Below are 25567 nucleotides of genomic sequence, written 5' to 3' on the forward strand. Positions count from 1 at the left end.
CAGCTTGACTTTGAGCCTGACCACCAAACAAAGATCACTATTAATTTCTGCTTTTTGACAAACATTGACATTATGAAGTGATTATAAATTTTCCACTTCAAGTCTCATGCTAAACCTAATTTCTGTTGGCTCCAACATAGGATTTAACGATGGATTCAACTTCAATGTCTATGGCAGGGTCCTCAAATAAAATGAACTGTCATATTAAAAAAAAGTCACATATGTGCAAAGGAAGACGATATTCCACAGAATTAAAAACAGTCTAACCAAAACCACACTTGAGGTCAGGATTACTTAAATTTTAAAAGGGCAAAAATGCAGTAAAGGAAAATTATTCCCCCCTTCCCGCATATACTTGCTATATCAGATAATAAGACAGTTGTAAATATGAAACAATAAAATAACAATATCCGAGTGATTAATAAATTTAAGATACCTGGTTTCTTCCTCTGCGTTTACCGTAATTCCTTCGCACAAGGGCTTTATAATTTTCATTTTTCTTGGTCAAATAATAATATAATACACAGTCGGGAACATTCTAAAGTGAAAAAGCAAAAAAATTAGGTTTTACCCCTATAAAAAAATACATTTTTACTATTTAATTTCTATCAACACTTAAACTATTCAACCCCTAGACTAAAATAAAACTCTATTAGATTTGTTTGCTCAGCAGGGAGGTGAATTCACACACAAATATAACAACATAACTATGCATAAAATTATAGTGTTAAACGCAAGTCTCATGTCTCATAATATCCCTCAGCTACTTCAGCCTCCATGATTTCATCTATACTAGACCATTTGCAAGTCTGAAAGCTTCTATTTATTATAACAGCCATATGGATTCAAGATTCTGTTGTAAGTCTTAACAAATCCTAGTTCTCCATTACTTCTTACATCAGTTCTACAAAATCAGTTCTAAAGACTAAAACTAGTTCTAAAGACTAATACAGTCAGCCGCAGGATCCCACTGACTCGAAAGATGGTGGCAAGATTTCTTAGAATTAGCACAGTGGCTCAGCAGAGCCAATTATGTCCTTATCTAAGCAGTGAGATAGTTAAAGAAGCTTACCTGCTTCAAAAAGAAAATAAGATCAAAACTAAATGAAGTGTCATTTTCTTTTATTGCTGTCAGTGGTGTCATTTCACTAACTTCCGTTAGGTGTTTGCATGCACTGATTGTGTTACTGATCAAGTATTATAAAATCCTGTCAAAGCAGTAACTTTTTTTGAACTTAACATTTTTTCCAGGAAGAGAAAAAACGATGCTGGGATAAATGACTTACATTCGGAAAGTTAGGGATCCCACCCTAGGCTCTACTTATATTAAAAAGGGTCTTACCTTTCGTTCCAGGTAGGAAGCAATTAGACCAAAGTTCTTGGGATGTTGGACAAACCTTTTATAAATCAGAAATTATTTAAGTTTAACAACATAATTCATGATCAAATAAGCAAAGCAGTCTTCCAAACAATCTGTTCCATCAGCAAGCCTTTGATTTACACAACTGAAATTAGTCTAAAAAGCCCAGTTTTCAAATTGTGCAAATTTAGAACTAAGCATTTAAAATTAGCTATTAGCTGTTATAATGAGATCATATACCTACTCTGCTCATTTTAACCTTATCACAGAACTAAAGTACATTTGAGAGAAGTTCTTATCTAAGGACTAAATGCATGTGAGTCTACTCAGTTGGAAAATAAGTGGAGAAGTCTTAAACTTTTACAATGTTTCACTCATCCAACTAAGAACATCATCAAATATTATTGTACAAAAGCCTCAGCATTCCCAATTTAACTGATGTTTACTGTGGGGTTAGGTATTTAACTGTCATTTGCAATGTAATAAAAATAAAAGATAAGAAAGCCCATTACTTTTCCTTAAAAATCTCTTTCTCATGGTCGGTCCAGACATTCATGAACTGTCTGTCTTTATAAACTTTCATGGGATCCTCCATCAGACCATTCATATTAATAAACTTCACTCGTCTTTGTTCTGCATCAAACATCATGGGAGGAATGACAGAGAGCTGACGCATTTGTTTTTCATTATTCTAAAGGCAAAGAATAAAAGAAAAAGTAAAGAATACAAAAAGTTGCTACTAATGTTTACAGTTCTTGAATGGCACAACTCTTTAAAGCTCCACCACAGTATACATTCACAGTTAGTTTGAAACTACTTTTTTCTCTACTTCTTAACTCTTCCAGAAGTTGCCACTATCCCAATGAACATTTACACAGTCAGCTAAAGGAAATAGTGTTGCAAACAATGAAAAACTAAAATGGTGCAGGGTTTTAGAAAGGAAGAGTTTCCATGTTTGTTAGAGATGTAAAAAAACTAGGTTGTAGCAAGCCTGCAATGAACACAGACACATGAGAAAAATCTAGGACAGATACAATTAGAAGCATAACCCTTAAAAGAAAAGTATTTGTAAGACCTGTTTCAAACTAAACTTCACACAGATTCTTTCAAAGCAGCCCAAAAAGGTTTCTCTTATCAAAAAAACAAACCCTCTGAACGAGACCTTTCACGGCCAATAAAAGGATATTGAGTCACTTGCTGTGCTTCTATAGCCAAGTACAGACAATAGCCTCACCTCCTGCTCAGAAAGTCCATCAATGATTTCAGAAATCTCATGTTCACTTCTAGCAATAGTTGCTGAAAGTCCAGCCCCTCTTTGACCAACTCTAGAATGAGGGAAAAACAGAAGTAGTAAGGATAGAGTGGAAAATAGCTGTATTTTCAGATTTTGTACACAACAATTACAACCTTCAAAACTCCTTGAAATACCGTTACCAGTCTCCCAAATCAGTTTAGGACTGTTCTTTCTTAAGCAGTCTCAGAATACAAACTCTGTTCATGTATTGCAATTTCAAACAACTGCTCAGTTTTACAGGTGGATTTGCAAAGCTCAGCAACGAGGGCATGCTTGAGTCAACATCAAAAAAGGAGTGTTGTTACCACGGATTCCATTGCAACTAGGTGTTTGAGATACATTAATATGCTTCTGTTGAGTATGAGAAATGTTCATCAGTGCCACAAAAATCATCATCTTAATTAGTAAAACTGACATACTGTGAAAGACAACGTAGTTTTTTATTTTTTAAAAGAAAAAAGCACGCTAAATTTGCCTTTCATCAATTCGGTCAAGTTACTAATACAGCACTGAGACTCATTACAACAAAGTAAAATTTTCAACTTTTGAACTGATGAGGAGAGCTGTAATTTGGAAGAGTTTCTCAGCTAGAGATCTTTACACTTCAGAACATCATAATATATTACAGCATGCGGGTCAAAAAGCATTTCAGAGATAAAAATCACTGATAATTAGTGAGACAAAGCATCTTCATTTGCTCAAAGATTTTAATGAACTAAGCAATTTGCACAAAATCTGGCAAAAACCCCCTTAGTATTTACACAGCAATAGTATTACAAGCACAGATATAGACAAAGATGCCATTACATCAGAGAACATTAATATAACATAAAGAGATGGCCCTTTCTCAAGTAGTTTGCGATCACAAACACGTGATTATGTTCTTAAAGCAAAAGCTTCTTATGGATATGAGTGCTGTTTCCATTCTAACAGTTTACTTTATTCTCCTCTTTCCACAAAGCCAGATCTTGCAACCTTCATGATATACTGCAAACTACCTGCTTTTCCTATGTTTTATGAAGTAAGGTGATTTAGACAGATGGTTAGAAGAGATAATGAGATGAAATCTTTATGGGGCTTGAACTCTCAAAGGTTTATTAAAATGATTTAAAACATTAGATAAACAGGTTTCAACACAACTGAATCAAACTTGACCTAATTCTAATCTGAAGCACTACCTACAGTACCATAGTTAAAGTGAACTCTCAAATGAATTGCACTTCATTCCTTTTAAGACTCTGTACACAGTTTCCATTTAACAAGTGTCTGATAGATTAAAATTAAATAATAGGGACTTAATTGTCATAGCTTGCATACTTCAAAAAGCAAAAGCGTCTGGAATAAAATTACAAGGCAAGTAAAACAAAAGATCATTCAAATTGTTAATTATAGAAGTCAAATGATTTTTGAGTGTGTAGGCTAATGAATATAGGGAACATGAAACATAGGAGTAACACAGACACCCAGTGACAGAAAAATACTAAGTATACATTAGGGTGTAGGTCCAAAATGAACAGGCTCACGTGAAGTTGACGCTCCAATTATCTTAAGACCAACTCCACAAACCTCTCTGTGCATTTGAGCAGCTTAACTCACATAGTCACCGAGAACCACAACCCAACCAGCCTTTGCTAATTAGCCTTTTTTCTGTATTTCTTTTGGAAAATATGGGTTTTGAGGGCAGATCTAAAGAGGGAGATAGGAAAGGAACAATTTGGACATCACTAAAGCAGCCCAAGAGGACACCAAACTGATGAGGCTAGCACTGCTGACAAAGCTGATAGGGAGGGACAGTGGATATACAAGAAGGACGGTCATGAAGATCCTGAGGATGTGAAGGGAAACTTGAGCTCAGTGCCATGAAACACAGTGAACAAATGAAAGAACATTTTACTTTATACTGTATGATACACTAATATTTTTTTAAGGAATAAAGTGATGAACATAAAACTTAACCATTAAGCCGAACCAATTTTATTATAAATAATTTTAAAACTAAAGTCCTAAGAGATATTTTGTAGGAATATTTCAAATCCATGGTAATACCTTTGGAATCGTTCTTGCTGTTCTCTTTGCTTCCGAATTTCTGGAAATTGTTTTTCATAGTACTCTCTTGTTTTGCTCTCCTTAGCTTTCCGGCGTGGATTATTTTCTATCCTGTCAACCTTTTTCTCCCATGCCTCCATCAGCTGATCATAACGTTGACAGATTTTCTGTTCCTGTTAAATTCCAAAAGTAGACTTTGAATTAAACTAAAATACACTAAGTGATCATTACACATAACACGGGTAGGCACCTGGAATGAACAGACATATTTTTCCTGCTCTAGTGGCTTCCATTTTGAAGATGACATATACCCAATTTTCAGCAGAGAGAACGTGAGGAAGTGCATACAAAAATGTGGATTTTTAATATTACACACTATTTCTTTGCTTTACACATTGCAATGGTATTTGTTAACTGTTATTACCGCCTTCCCGAAATCTCACATCTTCTGGTACCAGGCTTTTAATTAGTGGACTTGGTTTAATTTTTATTTATTTTAAATTTTTAATTAACAGAATGGTGCTGCAATAATTGCAGTATGTCCTCAATCTCGGCAATATGTAGGGAGCTGCTCCTACATAAAAAAAACCTAGGATCCTAAGAAGAAAAATACTTCATTACACTCCCATGGTGGAATCTTCCAATTTGGTGTACAACCTTCTGCTATTCTTGACAATAAAAATGATTTTTCAGGCATCACCCAAAAAAGCCTTTTGACTATGTATGCCACTTGCTAAAATAGCATGCAAAAGAAAGCATTAAGTCAATTAGTACTGGTATCCAACACACACATTTGATTAAAAATGCTGTCAGACTTCAAAAATCAGAGTTCTGCCCCATTTTCTTTCAGATACTATAGCTACTATACAAGAAAAGAAGTTCAGAGATAGGCCAGGCATGACAGTTAAAGATTTTCATTGCACCTCTTCTTTAAGAAAAGGAAAGAAAAAAAGCTTTTTCCTTTTTGTACTTTAAATGGTTTTCAGTCATATAATCAACAAACCAGTTAAAAACCTGCAGTTTCATTTCCAATAAATCAACAGAACTTTAGCTTAAGAATCTTATTTTTCTAATCAATAGGATTTACACGACACATTTGGAAATGCAAGTCAAGGATCCAGACAGAAAACCAACCATGTGCTCTTTTTACAAAAACACGGTAGTATTACCCTTTGTTTTCTTGCATGATTTCTTCTTTTAAAGAATAGTATTAGCTTTTTCCTCATCACCTGGTTTCTGCAAAACAAAACCATTAAAAAAAAAGTGAACTACATATGAATCAAGCACTTCAAAACTACTCAACAAAGCCCATATGGATTCTAGATGGCAGGTCATTATTATGAAAAATACTTTCAGGGGTAGAAAATAGAGGGAAAATTCCTAATGAAACAATCATCTAACTAATACTGTATTTCATCAAAGAGAAGGATTCTTGAAGATGGCTGGAACAAGCAGTTGAGAGACAAAAGCTTCCAATTTCAAGGTAGATGCTCTCCTTTGCCACAAGTGAGACAATAAAATGAGTAAATGTGGCTTAAGATATTATGCTTTGGGAAAAAAAAAAACCCACCTTTGCAATTTAACCCTAAAGTTATGAGTTTTACAATATATTACTCAAAAAATAAGTATTTTGGAACTGCTATACAACTACATTTGAAGGAGTGGAGCAAGTATTACTTTTTTTAAGAGAAGTTTTTAAAGGACAGCCATCTATAGGATTTTTTCAGTACTTACAAAATATTATAAAATGGTAGTAAAAGTTATAGCACTTAGTAACATACACATAACTCACTATGCATTTCTTCATACCCGAAACCAACAATTTATTTCTTCTTTTGTAAAAACTGGTAGTACAGAAATTGGTTATGAATAAACAATTCTTATGAAGAGAGTAATGTTCTTCAACAACTTTGAGCCAGGATAATCATGCCACAGCAGTAAAGTTTGTCTCAAAAACACCAGTATCTGAGTTTCAAAGTGAGATATGACAGTAAATATTTTCTTCCCAGTAACCATCCTAGAGAAGTCATGAAAAAGTCTTGGTCTTCATAGTTACACTAGAGTGGGATTTCCTCAAAGAGGACTTGCAAGAAATATGCACTTTTGGGACAGTTAATATTCAGCAATTATTTTCACCAAAGTCTAGCAGCAATACATATTTTCAAAATAAGCTGATTTTTTTTGCAATGGAGTGATCATTATTTTTGTATTTTATAACATCGCTAGAGAGTGAAATCAATATTAGTTTGATATAGATAGGTAAAAACTAAGATTTTCTTCTACATTATGAATGACCTTCTGTAGAAAAATGAGTCCACCATCATCTCTGCAGAACTGAGACATTCAAAGTAATCAGATGCAACAAAAAACCACCATGGAGAGGTCTCTTTTATGGACATTTAAGTTTGTGTACAAATAAGCTTAATTAAATACATTTTAAAATGTATCTATTAAAACTTTATTTCAATTTATAAACAGTATTTGGTTCAGAGAACTAAAAAACCATAGCTCATACAAATTTGAGAAACGGGCTCTATATTAAAAAAGAAACAAAAAAATTATTTTCCTCAAAATTCATGTTTCTTCCAGGAGAAGACAACCAGTTTATTCATTATTCAGTTTGCCCTGAATAACAGGTAAGTGCAGCACGCAATAACTCCGCTCATAGTCCATGACAGAAAATGAGTATACACTTAAGTCAATAAAGAGATAATATAAAAAAAAAAATTAAAAATCAGGACTCCTCCTACGGTTTATTGACAGTGGTAACTTTTGAAACACTTCTTTGAACATTACATTCAGGAAAAGCTGACTAGAAATATCTAGGTCAAATCTGGAATTTCAGACTTTGAAAAACACAAGCGTTACGAACTTAAGTTTTTATGATTTGTTTTTGTCTTTAAGTTAAGATGAAAAGTTATGGTTTCTACCTTTAGTACATATAACTCATGTCTTGCAGCAGTGTTCTACAACATAGAAATTGGAAAGTTACATCGACTGGAAGCTTTTAATTATGGTTAAAGTACACATGTCCTATTTGGAAATCAAAGCAATGAAAAATTTAAGTGAATGTTTAAGTCTAGATACCTTAAATGGCACAAGCACAAGATATTAAAGCACTTACGTTTTGATGTTTTCATGGTAGACCTTTGTGTCTGATGGTTGGTTGTAAAGTGGCTACAATTTTTGGATTAGAAAGGTATGCTTAGTATTTTTCAACACATGTAATTCTAAAACTATTTGCAATATATTTAACAATATTTTAGTATTCTGTCAACAGTGCACTCAATCTGAGATGCAGCAATCTTAGGGGACTAGAAGATATTCAACACAAAGCATACATTTCATTACTTAAAATTAGATCATTATAACTACTTATGTATATAACAGTATTTCATTTTTTACATATTTCAGACTGTTCTCTCAGATTCAAATTGCATTTATGCGGTCAAGCCCCAATTCACCAGTGCACTTAAACACACACTTCTTTCATACATAGACATAGAACTACATCTGTTTACCACAACAGAATTACAGCAACTGGCAACAGAGAAAATAGAACCAAAAAAAAAAAAAATCCAACCAACAAAAAACTAAAACCACAACTTACCAGTTCAACTTTTGGACCAAGACCTTCAAAAATCTTGTGAGCTTCTTCTGCTTTTTTCTGCAAAGATTTTTTTTGTATAGTCTAAGTAAATCATCTGAAGTTAGTGTCAAAAGTGTATCTGAACTCCCTCACTTATGCTAGCTGCTAAAACCCTGTCTGACCATACTATATCCTTCTTAACCTACTTCTGCAATGTTGCCTCAGTGAATCAAGAAACCTGTACTTGAACTGTGCAGTTACTACTCTGATCTCCATGTTTGGAAGCTGTTAGAGCATAAAAGCAGAAACTGACCTCTGTAGTTCAAAAAGAACATGCATTTAATAAACAATACAGCAAATTATTATGAAGAGGAAAGGTGTCCAGTAAAACAAAGTATAGCTAGCTTTGAAAAATGGAATTAAGAGACTAAACTTATCCAATTGTCAAGTCTGAGAGTGTGAATCAATGTGTACATAAACACACAGAGAAGTACACCAAAAGCCCTCCTCCCTCACACTAGGTGAAGACCCCAAAATAATTCCAGCCCTAAAGGAAGCAGCACTAAATAAGACTGTCAGCTTTCACAAATTCATTTCAAGCCTCTACAACCTTCCAAAGCCCTTTGTCAGCAGACAAGGCTGTCTGAAATGACCCAACATACTAGTTCAAAATTTGCTTCTTTCCCCTCAATAGTTGTATGTGCTAGCCCTAAGACATCTGCAAAGAAAAATATAGGAGAAATTAATCCATAAAGCAGTTATTATTAGAAAGTGTTCTGCTAAGTTCTAACCTCTTTCCATGTAATTTCAATCTTGAGAAATTCTTTGGAACTCACAGCTGTACAAAATAATTATATATCAAAGAAGTATTATAGTATTACCCTGGTAGAATAGTTTTTCTGGTCTCAAAACATTTAAAATTGAACTCTAGCCCTATTACTTTAACCAACTTTTAGCCAACAGTAGTTGAATATTAAAAGTAATTATCCTAAACTGCATGGTTTGAAGATGAAAGCTGCCAAGGGGACTGTTCTCTTGTACAGCTGCAGAAGAGGAGATACCAAACAAGTGCTATGTACGTGAATGGCTTAACACATCTTTAATAACCCTTTAAATAAGACAGTGAGTATTGACACATGCTATTTGTATTAAGCCCCATCAATACTGCCATTCTACAGTACACGTAATTCCTGATACGAACTCAAATCAAGTGCTAAATGGATTCACAAATGCATCAAGCTTGGTAATTCTTCCTGTATAAAGAATGAACAGCTACACAGACAGAAGCAGCTAATAGAGGACTATACACTGACATGTTACTCCATCTCAGGCAACAAAAAAAGGGTTTCCCCATCTACTGGCACATATGCAACATGGGAAATGCAATAGGAAGTTCAAAATTCTGTTGTAAACCCCACCTGTAACCAGAGTTAGCAGAGAAAGAGTTGCACAGCAGCCCACTAAGATGTCCTCAAATTCACAGTTTTGCCTACTACCCAACATGCAACTCAGCTTGAGGAAGCCTTGTCAGGTGACTGTATGATTTTAATAATTTTTAATTACATTATAGTGTGAGAGATTTAAAACAGTAAAACTGGTTTGTAACAAGAAGCAAACATATTGCTGTACATTGGTTACATCAGTTTTTATAACATAATAATTGCCCTAATGCCCCATATTAAGTAAATATATCAAATTTCACAGACGACTGGAGGAAGGGGAGAACAGGCTGCTTGGAACACTTGGGACACAGTTCTACTGTATAAAATTGTGTTGCAGTTTTTTACCACCTCAAATTTTCAGAAATAGTCTGTTGTAATAGAAGTTAACTGTTCCTCTAAAGTACAAAATAAAAATGGGAAATTAAACATATACCACTCTCACAGAAGATCATAATACTTTCAAAACCAGCAGATATCTAACTATCTAATCTCAAACTACCAGGGAAAAAAAAGGCAGGAAGCACTTTGCTACTGTTGGCAATATTAGTGACCTCCCATACTTTTCTCACCACTTATGCAGCACAAGCTCACAATTCACCTATATATTACTTCTTTTTATCTGTTCATTTATCCAGATCTTAAGTACCAGAAGTCAGAGTTTAAAAAGAAGGCAGAGAATCTTACAACATATTCAGTTTTTCCCCTTCAGCTAATTCAAATGTTGAGGCTTCAGCCAAGCTTGTCTGTATTTATGTGAAAAGAGAATTCAAGATAAATTTCCAAAGCATTTTTTTATATCTAGCTATCTACACACATAGACACATCTATATATATACACGTGTGTGTGTGCGCATGTATGTTTTTATATATATATCTGTATCTATCCATCTCAACACAAGGGTCTAGGGATGAGACCCACCAATGTGTTTCCCTAGACTGCTTACAAGATAAAAGAAGGATCCTGTGATCAAAAATAAAAATGTCATGCAAGTGTCTCATTTAAAGAAACAAATGAATATTAAAAGAGGGTTGGGCAAATCAATAAAAGACGAGAAGCAAAAATTGCCCCACAGAAGTAAATTAAGACATAATGAATTTTAGCATGTTGGGTCAGATTCACAGCTACTCTCGGTCAACTGAAAAGCACACTTACCCGATTTTCATCGTAAATAATTTGGACAATACTGCGGTGTTTCTGTTCCACTGGAGGAGGGGAGACAGGCCTCTCTGGCTCTGGAGGCTTAGCAGCTTCTTCTTCAAGTTGTTGCTAAGAGACGAAAGAAAGAAAATCAGCCATCCGCACCATGTTACCCTTACCAGTAATTAGTCACCAGAGATAAAATATGCATCTGATCAACAGTTAGCACTGCCTGTTATTTCTCTTCTTAACTGACAAGGAATGAATGAAATGGTTTTAATGACAACAGGGACCATAAGAAGACTATTTTTTGTACTATTGGTAAACCAAATTAACTGTTTACAAGACTCACCTGTACTGAATCACGCTTGTTTCAGCCTGATATTTAAAGCCACTGTCTCACTGTAATTTATCACTCTTTAACTTTAAACAAAAGTAGTAACTTTGGAGAACAGTTACACCAAATCTGCCTTCTCACAGAGAAAGTAATCCAGCGAGATGTCTTTCTACATTGTAGGTATTCAAGTGTCATTATTACTACTGCCTCATTTTTTAAAATGGTACAAAAGTCCTTCTAACAATCCAGAGAGCATCATTCTAAATGTACTTCACAACAGAAATAAACCACTCCATATATATTGAAGTTCCAAGATTGTTACAATACCAAACAAGCAAAAAAACCTGTAGTATTTTCCTACCTACTACACTGCTGTGATTTACCTTCACATCAAATAAATCTGATTCATTGACATCTTGATTTTTTAATTGTAAATATCCTTCATCCATGCCTGCCACAAACATACAGCAAAGAAATTCTGACACTAGGGATCCATCCTGTCTTACAGCACTGGCTAGAATGTGCTATTTTGCTCCATAAGAATTGAAAATCTAAAATTTTTACAGAATGCCATAATAAACAGGCTCAATTATTGCAGGCAACAGCAACTTTGTAATTTTTCTGAAGTCAAATAGTAGTACAAATGTGCACAAATGAACGTTCATAGATGATATACATAGTACTTGCTGATTTTGTGGAAAAGCGAACAAACAAACAGAAAAGATAAGCATCAATAACACACAGCCAGGTACTTAATGACATCCTTTTTTGTTTTTCTGCTGAAGGTCACTTTACAGGTCATTAAAATACAGACGTAATTAAATGCTTCCAGACCTTAAAAACATACCGCTCCAGAGAGTTATCTATAGTTACCCTGGACCTACAAGTTAACAAAACCTACAGCATAAGTCTCATTTCTTGCAGAGTTCCCACTAAAAAAAAGCGTAAAGCTGGCACTACTTCTGTCTGGATCTTTGAAAGTCGTAAAAGGAAAAGGAGACAAGGACTTTGTTTCTGCCAATGAATAACAGATGCCTAGATTGAAGGGTGGGTTTAATTGGCCACAACAGCTACTGGGAAGGCAACAACTACTGCCAGCAAACATTTCCTTTGCTTCCAATGGCTGAAGTGCAGTTCTCTGACGCAAAGCATAGCCAGGACCATACTAAAAAAAGTATTTCCTCCTTTATTTCTCCGCTCTCTCTGTTTACTTGCACCCCTCCTGCTACACTTTCCCCCAAGGCTGACCTTAGCTCCAGATGTTAGGATCTCTTGCCCTTGTGAAAGCAGATGATCCAGGGACTTTTGTACAAGCTCTGGTTTTGGAGACGCATGCAAGCAATTCTCCCCTTGCACAGACTGCGAAAGAAGAAAGATGATAGCCTCCCCTCACTCAGCCGTCATCTTTAAAGCTGAAATTACAGTCACAGTGCCCTTGTTTCACTAGTCATCTAACAAATCTTTAAAATATAAAGCCATCTACTACTGGTGTTCCTACGTGGTTTTCTCCTGTTTTCCAAAATGTTTAAAACTACGTGATGTCCAATCTATTTAAACACTCTAGCAGAACCGTATACATAACCTTCCCTCTTTAACTTGTTCATGTAACTGAAAAATGCACCACTACCACCAACAAATGAAGTTTTTCCACACCTTTTTCGCTGGCAGATAACAACAGTAGTGTCTGCTATGCTTACTTGCTTTTTCTTCAGTTTAAGGATTTGCTGTTCGACTTTCGCAATTTCACGATCTACACGGTCCATGCTCTGTATCAATTCTTCCTTTGACAGCTTTGAAGGTGAAGCATTTTGGTCCTCCCCACAAGGCTGACCAGAAATTGGAGAAGATGGTCCCTCATGCTTTCCTCCAAAAGCCGGGTCCTGTCATGGGGACGGGAGGTGGGGGTGGACATTGAGAGAAATCAGTCATATTGACAACACGTGAATGAGTGTTCAGTAACCAAACTCGCATGCATGAATTAAAAAGAATTTCCAGTTATCTATCTCTCTGTTGAGGAGCTATCTAAGCCAGAGTTTACTATTTCAGTTTACTAATGCTCTAAATATTTTAGAATTAACTGACAGCCCATTTGTGATACTGTAATTTCAAACTCTACCTTTAAAAATAACAGCACGCTTCAGCATTTACCTTGAAACCAAAATAAGATCAAAACATCTCTCTTTTAAAAAATATATCGTCATAAATGTAAACAGTATCTTTTATCTTTAAAGGAGGGGTTACTTGAGAGCCAATCCTCAATTCTCAGCACACACAATGATGAGGATATTCTTGAAGATAACCATGACCAGCCTGATAAAGTACGTCTGGAGTTAGTTGTGGTTATAAATGTTGAGTTCTCTTGAACTTAACAAGACTTAAGAGAAGTGATGACATAAGAAAGACAGGTCACTATTCATTTGGTTTTGATTTTTTTTTTGTCTTGCATTTTTTTTGTCTGTTTCCAAACAACCTATTTCAACATGCTTCATGTTCTAACATCAGCACTCTTGTACTTGTCTTTGTTTATGTCCTCAGACCATCATGCTCCATGACTACCTAGCTGGCAAATGCTAGCTCAGTAATACATCCCTCATTTGAGCCAATCCGACTGCAGATGATGTGTCTGAATGCCACTTCTCCTCAAGATAATACTAGGCTGTGTTTCTAAACTGAGACAGATTTCTATATGCAGCACCTGGATAAAAATTCAGTTACATGCAAGCATGTTAACACTGCATGCCTCAGCTCAGTTTCTCCAACCCCCTTTGATCTTATCTTTGCAACAGAGCAAGTTACTAAGAAATCACATGCTATCATAATTTTACTTTACTTCTTTATTCACATGATAGAAGGAATGGTAGACAGAAGGCAAGACAATCAACTTTTTAAAAATCTGATGCTTATTAGCTTTTGAATCCACATAGTGAAATTTTTCTTTAAATAATCTGAGTTTAGAAACCCAAGCACTCACCTTCAGAAGTCACACCCATTATACACCACCTTTTTGGTGTGTGACGCTGTGTGCTTGTGTGCGTGCATGAGAGAAGGTATTAAATATTCATTTTAAGAGACATTTGTCTGCTCTATATAAATTGCTCTAACCAATATTCAGTATCTACAATAGAAAATATCCACAGCAAACTAGATTGTCCTAGATTTACCCAAAATGAGACAGTGACGAGTATAATTAGTGTCATGTAAATAAACAGATTCAATTCAAATGCTTAAAAGAGAAAGGGGGCAGAGGGAGTACTTTGACCATTCAGTACAAATATTAATTACAGAAAAAAAATGGACTTGCATGCATTTGCCAGCAATTTTCAATTGAAAAGCAAAAATATTTCATGCACTATATTACTATAATTTTGCAGCTGAGGTTTTAATGACTCAAGAGTGTAGTGGCAACTCAGAACGCCAGTCTCTTCACTGTGCTTGAAGCAGACATCTTGTTCTTTTTACAAAAGAGTAACACTGACTCATGACTACAGTTTGTGATAATGTGTAAAATTAAATTTCTGGGATTAAAGAATGAACCTAAATAAATTTAAAAATTACTTAACAACAAAAAATTGATTAGCTCACTGCAACATAGGAATTTACACCTTCAGCATCATAATAGAAAATGGCTTTACCTTCTTAATATCTGCAGATCTCAACCCTTCCTGCAGAGGATGTACTAAAGGCAAGACAGTAGCTGCACTGACACGCTGAAAATGGGAATCGGAGACTTGTTCAAGACGTGGTCGCTTAGACTCCAGTGAATCATGATCTGTCTGAGATGGACCTGGATGAAATTGCTGTTCATATCCAGTTCTTCTTTCCTGAGGCCTAATAGACAGAAGAGATAAAATATTAAAATACACATGTTTCATACAAGAAAACTACTTGGTGTTCCTCAACTCTTTTCAAATGTATAGGAGATGCGATTTAGTGAAGCTCCTTCTAAACAGGAAGGCAGACAAATGCTTTTAAGTATGATCTTCAAAAATACAACAGTTAATTTTCTCTCTTTCAATGGATATTAACTTGAATCTTAAAAGACACTGTTTAAATGCATGCCTATCATTACAAACCCTTAAAGAAACTTACCACTGCTAAAGTCAAATCAAAGCTCCAATCCAAATTATAAACAAAAAAAAAAATCCATGAGATAAATATAGTACTATATACCACTTAACACAGATGGCCACAACAGCTTCATTATTTCATTTTTGCAGCCAAATAATTTTTAAATATACACAGAATGCTTGAAATGAGCCATGAGTCTATTTGAAACTTGATCTCTACTAAAATGCTACTATATGACATAAACAGTCATTGATTCAATCCATGAGTCATTTAAAAACTCCTCCTTCTCAGAAAAGTGCAGAAGAACAGTATTACTAGCTTCTTTATAGTGCAATGCACAGGATGTCCATAAAAGAACCTCATATGCTTCAACATCTTCCTATGAAGTGTCACTGAAGAGATGACAGTAGTTTCCTGTATTTTGCCAGAACTACTGAATAAGATTTTACAAATTTTCAATGCAGGGGGGGATTTACTTCTGCTATAAACTCAAGTTTTGAGAACTTTAAAAGCTACTATGATTCTCAGCACTAAAACAGAGCCTTACTGACGTTGTGGTGACACAAGATGAAGGCAATATACAAGGCCCAGATTTCACTATCATCAAGCTATTTCTGGGAATATTCTAATGAGATTTTAAGCTAGACCAGTATTTACATAACATTCATCACTGCTATTCGTTCAGAACCAGATACCTCACTTATAGCCAAAATAAACTGCTAGCAGTAATTCAGCATATGAAGTTGCTCCTAGTAAATATACTTACTAAGAGTCCAAGAAAAAAAGAGATTGTTACAAGCAGTAACGCTTGCTTATGACTGTATATCAGCTCACCAATACACTAAAGAATTGAGGTACATAAATCACATTGTAACCTCTCCCCTAAACAGAAGCATAGTCTTGCTAATTTTTTACAATCCAGTTAATCTTATTCTGATCTGTAGTGGGTTTTTGATTTCTAGATTTGGTTTTCAGAGTACACCCAATATTCTTCAGTTATGTAGTCAAATGAATATTAACACGGTCTGAAAACTTTCTTGAACCTATCCTTACAGTAATATTAATGTACATTTGAACATTTATCAATACCCACCGTGAAGTAACCCATTTTACTGAGAAGTAAGATATTACCAAGCTGAAACTAAACTACAACATACGATTTACTGTAGTTGTCCACTGTACTTGTCCTCAGTTAACCTACTGGACCCAGATCAGTTGCATCTACTTATACAGAGACAGGAATGGGATACGAGACTGACAAAAAGGGTATTTAGAACAAATGATATGAAGCTGTCAGGTGTCTTGCCAAAAGTAGCATACATTCTGATTTAGTCCTCTGTGCCTAGAAGTCCATTTTGTGCCACATTTCAGTGTTCTACAATTCTTACAACTCAATTACCCAATTGGCTCTGTTGCTTCTTACTTGCCCAGCCACACAGATACCATCTGTTGAATAAGCAAGTAATCTAGGAAACATGACAGGTAACATTCACACTGTAACAACTCTTGCACTTGTGGCTTCTACTCAGCAAAATTAAATTATCCAAAGGTACAAACTTTACAAACTTTTAGCCTAAACAGCATTAAAAAGTTTACAATATGCACTTGGATTCTCAGAAGTTTAGTGACAGTGTTGTTAGGAGAGGTGTGGGGAAAGCAAAGCAGACTGTCACTTCCTGTCTGTGAAACAAATTTATTAGTTAAGCCAAAAGGACTGAGGAATTACACAACAGCTACAACATTCAAACATAGGAGACCGACACTGTTACAACAATGGAGCACCAATTAAAAAAGTCAAGTACTTAGACAAAAACTGTGAAACTCAAAAACCTTTCTATTCAAAAGTGAAAACTAACTTTGCAGGAAGCACAGACTCATAGAAAATTTGTGTTCACATACTTCAAAACCAGCATCCTCACCTGTCAGAGCCTGGGTGAAATTCAGAAAGCAAGGAAGGCCTGCGCCGAAGTTGCTGCTGCTGTTGCTGTTGCTGCTGCAAGAGCTGGGTTGCCTGACTGACTTCCAGGTGAGACGAACGATAATCGGGAACTGCAAATTCCTAAATGAAACATGTTTCTGATGTTAACAAGAACAAAGGCACAGAAGACAGGATCAAAAGCGTTTGGTCATGAAATGATCATTTGAAAAAAGATATTAAATACAGACCAAGACCAGATCACCAAAGCCTTATTCCAGCTCAGAAAATAAAGTTTGTAAATGGCAGTTCTAAGTTTTAAATTAACTTTAAAGAGATGAAATACTTATGCTAATATTAACAACTTCTAACAAAACATAAATGAGTCAGCAGGAGAAGAATATCCTTTAAAAAATATCCTTTAAAATCAGTTTTGCACATCCAACTACAAAGTGGTAAAATGAGAAATATATCTCAGCAACACCAAGGCAATTCCTTCTGCCTCAAGACATTTTCATATCAGACACTATTAATTAGAACTAAGAGTCAGACAAGATGTATCTTCTGACTGATACAATTTATAATCAAAGTGAGATACAAGACAATTTAGTTGTATATATGGGTCTTCAACCACCTGCTTTTAAAAATTATATGTAGCTGACATTAACTGAAGAGAAGCTCTATACGACATGCCCATAACATTTAGTTTTTACAAATTATCTAAAAATAAATACGGAGCAAGCCAAAAATCTCTAATTCTTGAATTTCCTTTTGCAAACACGTAAGTAGAACAAAACATCTAAAGTATCTGTATCAGGAGGAAAATTTCATTAAAACAAGGGAAACCTGAGCTGTTCTAAAGCCAGAAGCTAGCCCTCCACAGCCTACTGTGCCACAGAGAGCACAGGATGGCAGAATAAATGCTTGGCAGAAATGACCAAGTAGGAGATTCTTAGAAATACATTACTCCAGTTCTGGCTAGCAGAACACAGCTAGCTGGAAGCACTAGTACAGCTGCTTCAGAAAAAAAAAAAAAAAAAAATCAAGAGTGTAACACACGTTTTTACACTTCAGATTCACATTCTCCACCTTGCACACAGATTTTGTCAAGCACTGCATTTAGTTTGAAGAGAATCTAGCCCAATTGTCCTTATACAGTGCAAGGAAAGATGACTATGGGTTCACTTCTTATGCTCCTGGGCCTAATAGGAACTTAATGCCCCACCAAAATTTAGTACCCAACAAATGCCCCAAGAGCCCTGTCTCTCAAAGGATTTGTACCCAGAACACTGCATTCATATTAAATATATACTAACTGTAGACAGATTATTTGCACATTCTTGGAAAATTATTGCTATCCATTCATACGGACTAAGCCACACTTATACTGGACAAATTTAGTACAATGACTAAAAATTCATAAATTAAAGCAAAACTACTACAAAAGTTTATTCCCCCATGAATTTATTCAAACTATGAGAAACCAATGACAAAACCAGGAAGTTTATATTAACTCTCTGTGATAAAGAAATAGAATTATAAAACTCAGTTTTCTGTCAAAAAACAAGTAAAAAAGCAGATACGTACATAATCTTTAAGCAGCAAAATTCAGTGCTTTCAGAAAAAAAAAAAAAAAAAAAGGAGGGCAAAACAAAACAAAACCAACCACCCCACAACTATTTACCTAAGCAACACTGGCAGCAGTTCTCCTCAACAGGACATATTGGTCTGCAACTCCACTATTTTCAAATGTGAACAACTTGTATTACATTGGTTTAAAAAAAAAAAAAATCCCATCTGGCATAGAGCAAACAACCAAATTACACTCTTACTAAATTTGTAACACTCATGTCTCCTTACCTGCTGGTGTCGGGTGCTAGGGAAGGTGTACTGGACAGAGTGAGTAGGGTAACGACTCTGTTCTGTGCTGAATGCTCCTTGGTTAGGAGGGTAGCCTGAACTTGACATTATCAGAGAAGAAGTCTTCACAAAGCTGTGAGATCAAGACCAGTAAGCAATCATGTTTCTAGGAAACCGCCTAAAGGAAAAAAGATCACTGATAAGCACTGAAGTACCAGATGTACTCACAATACATTACAGCCATAGTCACCTAAGCAAAACAACCATTACCAGTAAAAGCTTTTTCCTGATGTATTTATTTAATAGGTTACTCTAGTCTGAAACATGTTAACGGGTCTTAAATGGGCTCAAAATGAGACATGTCAGCATTGTCTACACAAAGATTTGAGAATTATATTGTCAGAATACATCATTTTACCAGTTACCAGTTGAATTAGGAGGATTTTAAAAGAAAAGTAGGTCACTTTTAACAGTTATTTAAAGGTCATAATAGTCTATATTTGCAGTAAATTTCTCTAGCAGAACATGAAGTTCACTTTCATTTCTTCTGCAGTTTTTGGATTCTATGAAGTGTTTCGTACTTTCAGGTTCAGGTTAGGGGTGCTTTACTCAATGCCACCTACAGTTCATTAAACCACAGTGTATTAGTCAAGCCCTAAAATACTATTACCATCTAACAGCAGCTTTACAGAAGTAGGTAGTAAAAAAGGTGGTCGCAAAGAAAAAAAAACAGCACTGTTTCAATTGACAGCATAGTTTGTCTCATATAGGATGCCACAAACTGAATATACTACGAAGCCTTAAAACAATCCTGCTTAGTTGACATCCGATGACTGCTTTGCCTCTATCGTCTTCTCCAGCTACAGATTAACAGTGAACACTGAAATGCACAATGATCTGGGGAAGATTTTAAAAACTGAAAAAATCCAGTCAAGTTCACTAATAAAGTCTGAGCATCTATGAAGCTGTGTATAGTTTCAGGTGCTGAAGATCAGAGGACACTGATTAAACACTGCACCCACCAGTGCTTTGAGCAGGTAAATTATGGCTCTAATCAAAAGAGCAGGACATATATATTTTTTAAACACAACACATTTCTCTCTGGTAGCTCAAAAGATGTAATGCTTGGAGCCTATATATTAAATACAGAATTCTATCAGACCTGTAGCAAATTCTCAACCTTTGGTCCAGAGCCTAGCAGACATATCAGACCTTCAAATAAAGTAACTGTTGATCCCTGCCGAGATGGCTTCATTTCAAAGCGCATTAAGCGGCAGCCTTTTGCAAACATCACGTGTAAAGTTATACTTCTGAACTACATTTTCCATTAACAGTCAATAGACAAAAATCAGCTCAGGAAAGGATCAGACACAGCAAGCTATAGAAACAGATCTTAAAGTTTATCTGACATATTTTATCATTCCTGATCTTGCTGGGGTTTTTTCCCCCACCTCTCCATCAAACAAAGCAAGCTTTACATGTTGGGCTATCAGGATAATGAGACAAATTTAGATTCACCTCTTAAACCTGATTTTCAGATATGAAAAATCAAAGAAAAAATAGTTTCTCTTTCAAAGCAATACTACAGATCACTAACTGTGTGCTTTATAGTACCTACATATCTATTACAGTAACTATAATTCATATCCAAGTGACAAGTTCTAACACAGAATCTTCACCATTAACATTTATTGTGCTTCATCATTCATACTGCATTCATTAGAGTACCTCTTTTCCAACTATGTGATGGTTTAATACATCTGAGTCATATACTTTCCATCTAATCAAGAAACAGTGTCACAAAGCAAGCAGTTTTAGCTAATATACACTGTGACAGTTGCAAGCTATAGTACTTGAACACTCACATGTATTCCTAAGTCCAAGCTACAGTGAAAAGAAAACCTTTGATTTTTCTCTCTCAATTTCTGTGGAAGTCGATGTAAAAACCATAGCATATAGCTAACTGTCAGCTCAACAAAATGTTTACTACTGTGATAACTACTCCATCACAGCCTGGTGAACATTTATTATTAAATAAACAACTGGCTCCAGGTGTAAGGATGCTCAAACAATTTAAGGTTACAAAAGTACAAATCTTGGTTTGATGAATTTCTGATGTCTTTGTGCTACCAGCTCCATATGCAGCCTTCATAAATATGTGGAAAATTACTAACTGGATTTTATATATATGCTCATCTGCTACACCTTAAAAACTTTAGTGAGGAATAAAGACATTAATGCTGGATCTGATCAAAGCTCCTTTAGCCCAATATGCTGTGACTGACAATAGCCAGCAGCAGGCATTTAGTGAGCACATGCCAGTACTTTCCCAGCAAACTTCCCAGTCTTCTAGTGGCTCCCCAAGACACAGCCTGTGGCTCAGGGATTCCTTGAGTCACAGCCTTTCTGTTTAAGATTTCTTAATGGCTTTCTCTTCCATTGGTTTGTCCAGCTGTTTTCTGAACTAGTATAAACTCTCAGCACTCACAACTTCTTGTTGCAAGAAGTTCTACAGTTTAGTGGCATGTCTCATAAGAAACCATCAGCTTTTGTTCACTCTGGACCTCCTACCCTCCCTTGATAGCTCTATTTTTCACATCGGAACAGACCAAACACCTATTTCGTATTCTTTTTTCCCCCATTGTGCACGTGATTCTGTAGACTTCTATCATATCCCTTCAGCTGTATCTTCTCTATGCTGAAGAATCCTAGTCTACTTGCCTGTTCCTTGTCAACCACTTCCACACTTTCTCTAGCTCTGTGATACCTGTTCTGAGGCACAGGGAGCCAAAAATGTACACCAGATTCTGGGAAAGTTCAATAAATACTCATCCTGTTCTTATTCTCTTCCCTGACATGCTGACCACAGGCAGGTAGATCTGAAGAATCTGAGGATACAGAGGGGATCAAGAAAGCAACCACTTGATCACCACACACAAATATAGGCCAGCTACTGCATGATTCAAGGTCCTTTCTAGTTTCTCGCTGTCAAGTTACATCTTTTCCTTATTTCCTCAATATTCGTTCCAACCTGCAAGCTGATCATTAACCCAGGTGCTAAAAGTTCAATCCACACTCACTTTGTATGATGCTATAAAGGCTACTTCTCCATACAGATTGTTAGGTTTGTGTTATGACTGTTAGTCTTGAAATCTTCGTTGATATAAGAAACTTTCACAACCAACAGCAATGAGAGGTCCTGACCATCTCTCCAGATTCTGTGCTAGACACAGAAAGCTGACGCAGAGGAGCGGGGCACAGTGCACAAGCATGAACATCCTTCATCCATCCAACAACGTTAACTCAAACTCTCTCTCTCATAACCTACAAGTTTTACATAATACATATGAAAACATTCAGTCTCATGGACCTCCTACTGAAAGCTACAAGTACAATCATGTTCATAGCACCATAAATTTTTTTTTTTTTAAAGTGAATCAAAGAAGAGTTGCCAACAGAGGAAGGCAACAAAACAGCATTAGAGGTTATAATCGCGGTAAATAAGAGAGGTGGGAAGTGAAGAGAGGAAAAAAAGAGAAAAATTAAGTTATCAGTGGTGGTGGTACATTCTTCTTCCTCCCCAAGGGAACTGACACAACAGCAGGAAGAGATAAGGGCAGTAACAGTAGAGGAAAATACATGGTTACATATAAGCAATTACACAATGGAGAGGGAACTAAAGGATGGGGATTCTGCACAGGATCTCATTTCTTTCAAGACAAAAATCAACACTGTAGTACAACAACAGGTAAAATGACACTGAAGTACAATATTGCCACCCTCTAAGCCTCTTTTTCTCATTACAGACATTTAAATATCCCTGCATGCTCTCCTAATTTGACCTCTCCACATACCCTGCAGACCCCATCTTATCTCCCAGTCTCCTACAGTATGAGCTTGTTTACACTCTCTGGCATATTGGGGGGGTGTGGGTGTAGGTTTTGCCAATATTTGCCAGTAGAACTACCACCAACATTCTGCTCATCTCTCCCTTACTACTTCAGTTCTGCAATTGTGGATGTAAGTACTCAACTTCAGCTTTTATGTCTCTGCAGGCAACCTTATGACCTTTCATCTAAAAGCATCTGCCTCTCTCTTCAGCATCTGCTCCCATATAACCAGCAGACACAGATGATTCTTCATCAATCTATTTCTTGGTCAGTGAGGGCAATGCCAGCTTCCTGCTGTAAGCTCTCCAAGTCCCATACATCCAGATTATGTTTAAATACAGCTGTCCTTTTGCATGAAATTGTAACTGTATGTGTAGATTGTAAACAACCTCATTCAGGCTTTCCTCACTGATGTATCCTTCCATTAGTCATGACAAACTTCATCTTGCTCTACTCAAATCCAAATAGAATCCTCCTTTAAAGGTCCTCGCTATCAACTCTCTGCCTCGCTGATCCTTCCACTGGTTCCCTCTTCTCTGTCAGAACAGAGGCTGCTCATCTTCATTTTCAGCACCCTTGACAAATTACAATACAAGAAAACAGCTTCCAACTTGCTCAGTCAATGACAGCAAGATTCTATTTTTCAGATGAGTATTTTCATACCTTTTCATGTTATTCTGAAAATTTCAGAGGTTTCTCATATGAACATTTGCAAGACCTGTTAGAGACTTTGGAATTCTGCCTTAAGTGTCTTACAAAGATAAAGTTAGGTCATGAATACTTTCATACAGCTGCCAACCAGGCTGGCAAATTGTCTGTATCACTGAATACTGACAATTAGAAGGGGCAGAAAGAAATATTTCTTGGTCTGTACTTCAGAATCCAGTCCATTCTGCTATAGTGTCCCACTTCACTGATATTCCCAGACTCTGTGGCAAAACACAGAAGGGATGGGGAAAACCCAATAGTGTCAAATGGATAATACTAAAAAAAAAAAAAATTACAGGAGAAGCAGGAGCAAAGAGTCAAAAAAGAAACAAGAAACTGTTAAGTCTGAAGATACCTCATTGAGCAAAAGCAGTGACATGAGTAACAGTTTCAGGAACCATGAAGAGATACTCAGCCCTATGTTACTTTGAGCTTCTCAGGCAAGGAAATTATATAACAATGTTTATTTCTAAAGGTATGATGATATTTTTCTCTTTGGCCAGCTCAAACTACTGAACAGATCTGATTCAGACTTCCCCTTAAAAGCTACTGTTTGCACTTACATTTGTCATATGCAGAGAATTTTGAATAAGTTAAAAATAATTTAGAACTGGATATTATAATGGCAACAGTCATAGTGTAATTTCAGATTTGGTTTCTATGAGGCAATACTAATTTGAACAATATCTCTTGATCTCCAGATCTCAAAATGCTTCAGAAAAAAGCAGAAGTACATACTATCTTCAGTAGACACATGGGAAAATGAGTCACAGAAAGGTTAAGAGATCTATCAAAGACTACCCAGGAAATACTCAATGACTGAATCAGAAATAACATTCAAGTCTTGCAGCACTGTAAGCAGGCAAAAGCTAGCACCGCCCGAGAATAGCGGTTCTTCACTTGGGAAAATACAGCAGGCTAAAAACTGTGACTATTTTTAGCAGGCCAGTTCCCCAAAACCATTCAACGCATGGCCACACAAATGTTTACGCCAGCAGAAGGGAAGGGGTCAAGAGGCCAGACGACGGCAGAGTCACCTACTCACTGTTTGTGGAGCCACGGCCCCGCTTGCTGGAGTACCCCCTCTCCTACTCTTTTGTTCACCTTCATGGACAAAAGACCAGTCTCATGGGTAGACTCAATTTTTTCTTCACATATACTAAACAAGCTAACACTTTTGCATTTAGAGTAATTTTCATGCCATCTTGAAGTACTTAACCAACATTTGCTAATTAAATTTCACAACCTTTTGGGAATTTTCCTCATCCTGTTTTTGAGCAAACTACATGTGATATAAAGAGTGCAAAGAATTAGATTACAGTCATATAAGGCTTAAATCGAGTTGGAGGATTTTGTTTTTAAAATCAGCAGCTTTAGTAAATTGAGCTCTGATGTAACTAACTATGGCAGAACAAGGAAGGCTCTGCCTTACGCAGGGGATCTACAATGAATCACAAAATTAATTCAGAGATATTTATTCAAAGTTTACTCTGGCGAGAAAATGAAGAGTGAAGGGACTGTTTCAGCAGTGGTGAGAAAGGCTTTATCCAAAGTGTGATGACAATACTTGTGAATAATTGTTTCTCTGATTTCACTTTATAAAAGGTAATGAAACAATCTCATGGAAAAAAAACAAGCCAAAACAGGCCGTATTTAAGGACCAACCTATTAAACCACAGTAACTAGATTTCATGAGTTACAGACCTGTGTCTGTACCTTCAAGACACAATGTTCCAACTCACATACAACAGCACAACGTTACAAGTTAAGAGTCACATAAGTAAAACCATTCAAGCATAGGGCTAGATTTGCAAAACTTCCTAGTAGTATTGTTATTTTGTCAGATAATCATAACTCTGTTCAAACACTCAAGCAAAAACATCAAATTTGCATCTTGGGGATATGCCACACACAAGAAAA

General features: G+C 36.0%; 1 protein-coding gene across 7 annotated transcripts in view; it reads right to left on the reverse strand.

The window, feature by feature from the left end:
• Positions 1-25567, reverse strand: part of NCOR1 (nuclear receptor corepressor 1) — a 74446-nt gene that overhangs the window by 40886 nt on the left and 7993 nt on the right. For 6 of the 7 annotated variants that reach the window (XM_074845403.1, XM_074845398.1, XM_074845402.1 and 3 more), the window contains 14 exons: positions 19050-19227; positions 17194-17333; positions 14839-15034; positions 12904-13086; positions 12455-12565; positions 10885-10998; positions 8311-8367; positions 7825-7877; positions 5870-5936; positions 4701-4873; positions 2595-2685; positions 1873-2051; positions 1343-1397; positions 437-538 (listed from right to left, as the gene is read on the reverse strand). In XM_074845403.1, coding sequence (XP_074701504.1) covers positions 437-538; positions 1343-1397; positions 1873-2051; positions 2595-2685; positions 4701-4873; positions 5870-5936; positions 7825-7877; positions 8311-8367; positions 10885-10998; positions 12455-12565; positions 12904-13086; positions 14839-15034; positions 17194-17333; positions 19050-19157 — 1629 coding nt within the window. In that variant the 5' untranslated portion in view covers positions 19158-19227. The remainder of the gene's footprint in view (positions 1-436; positions 539-1342; positions 1398-1872; positions 2052-2594; positions 2686-4700; positions 4874-5869; positions 5937-7824; positions 7878-8310; positions 8368-10884; positions 10999-12454; positions 12566-12903; positions 13087-14838; positions 15035-17193; positions 17334-19049; positions 19228-25567) is intronic. The other variant, XM_074845404.1, reaches the window with a different exon arrangement.

This window comes from Strix aluco, chromosome 19 (assembly GCF_031877795.1).
Source record: "Strix aluco isolate bStrAlu1 chromosome 19, bStrAlu1.hap1, whole genome shotgun sequence".
Lineage (NCBI taxonomy): Eukaryota > Metazoa > Chordata > Aves > Strigiformes > Strigidae > Strix > Strix aluco.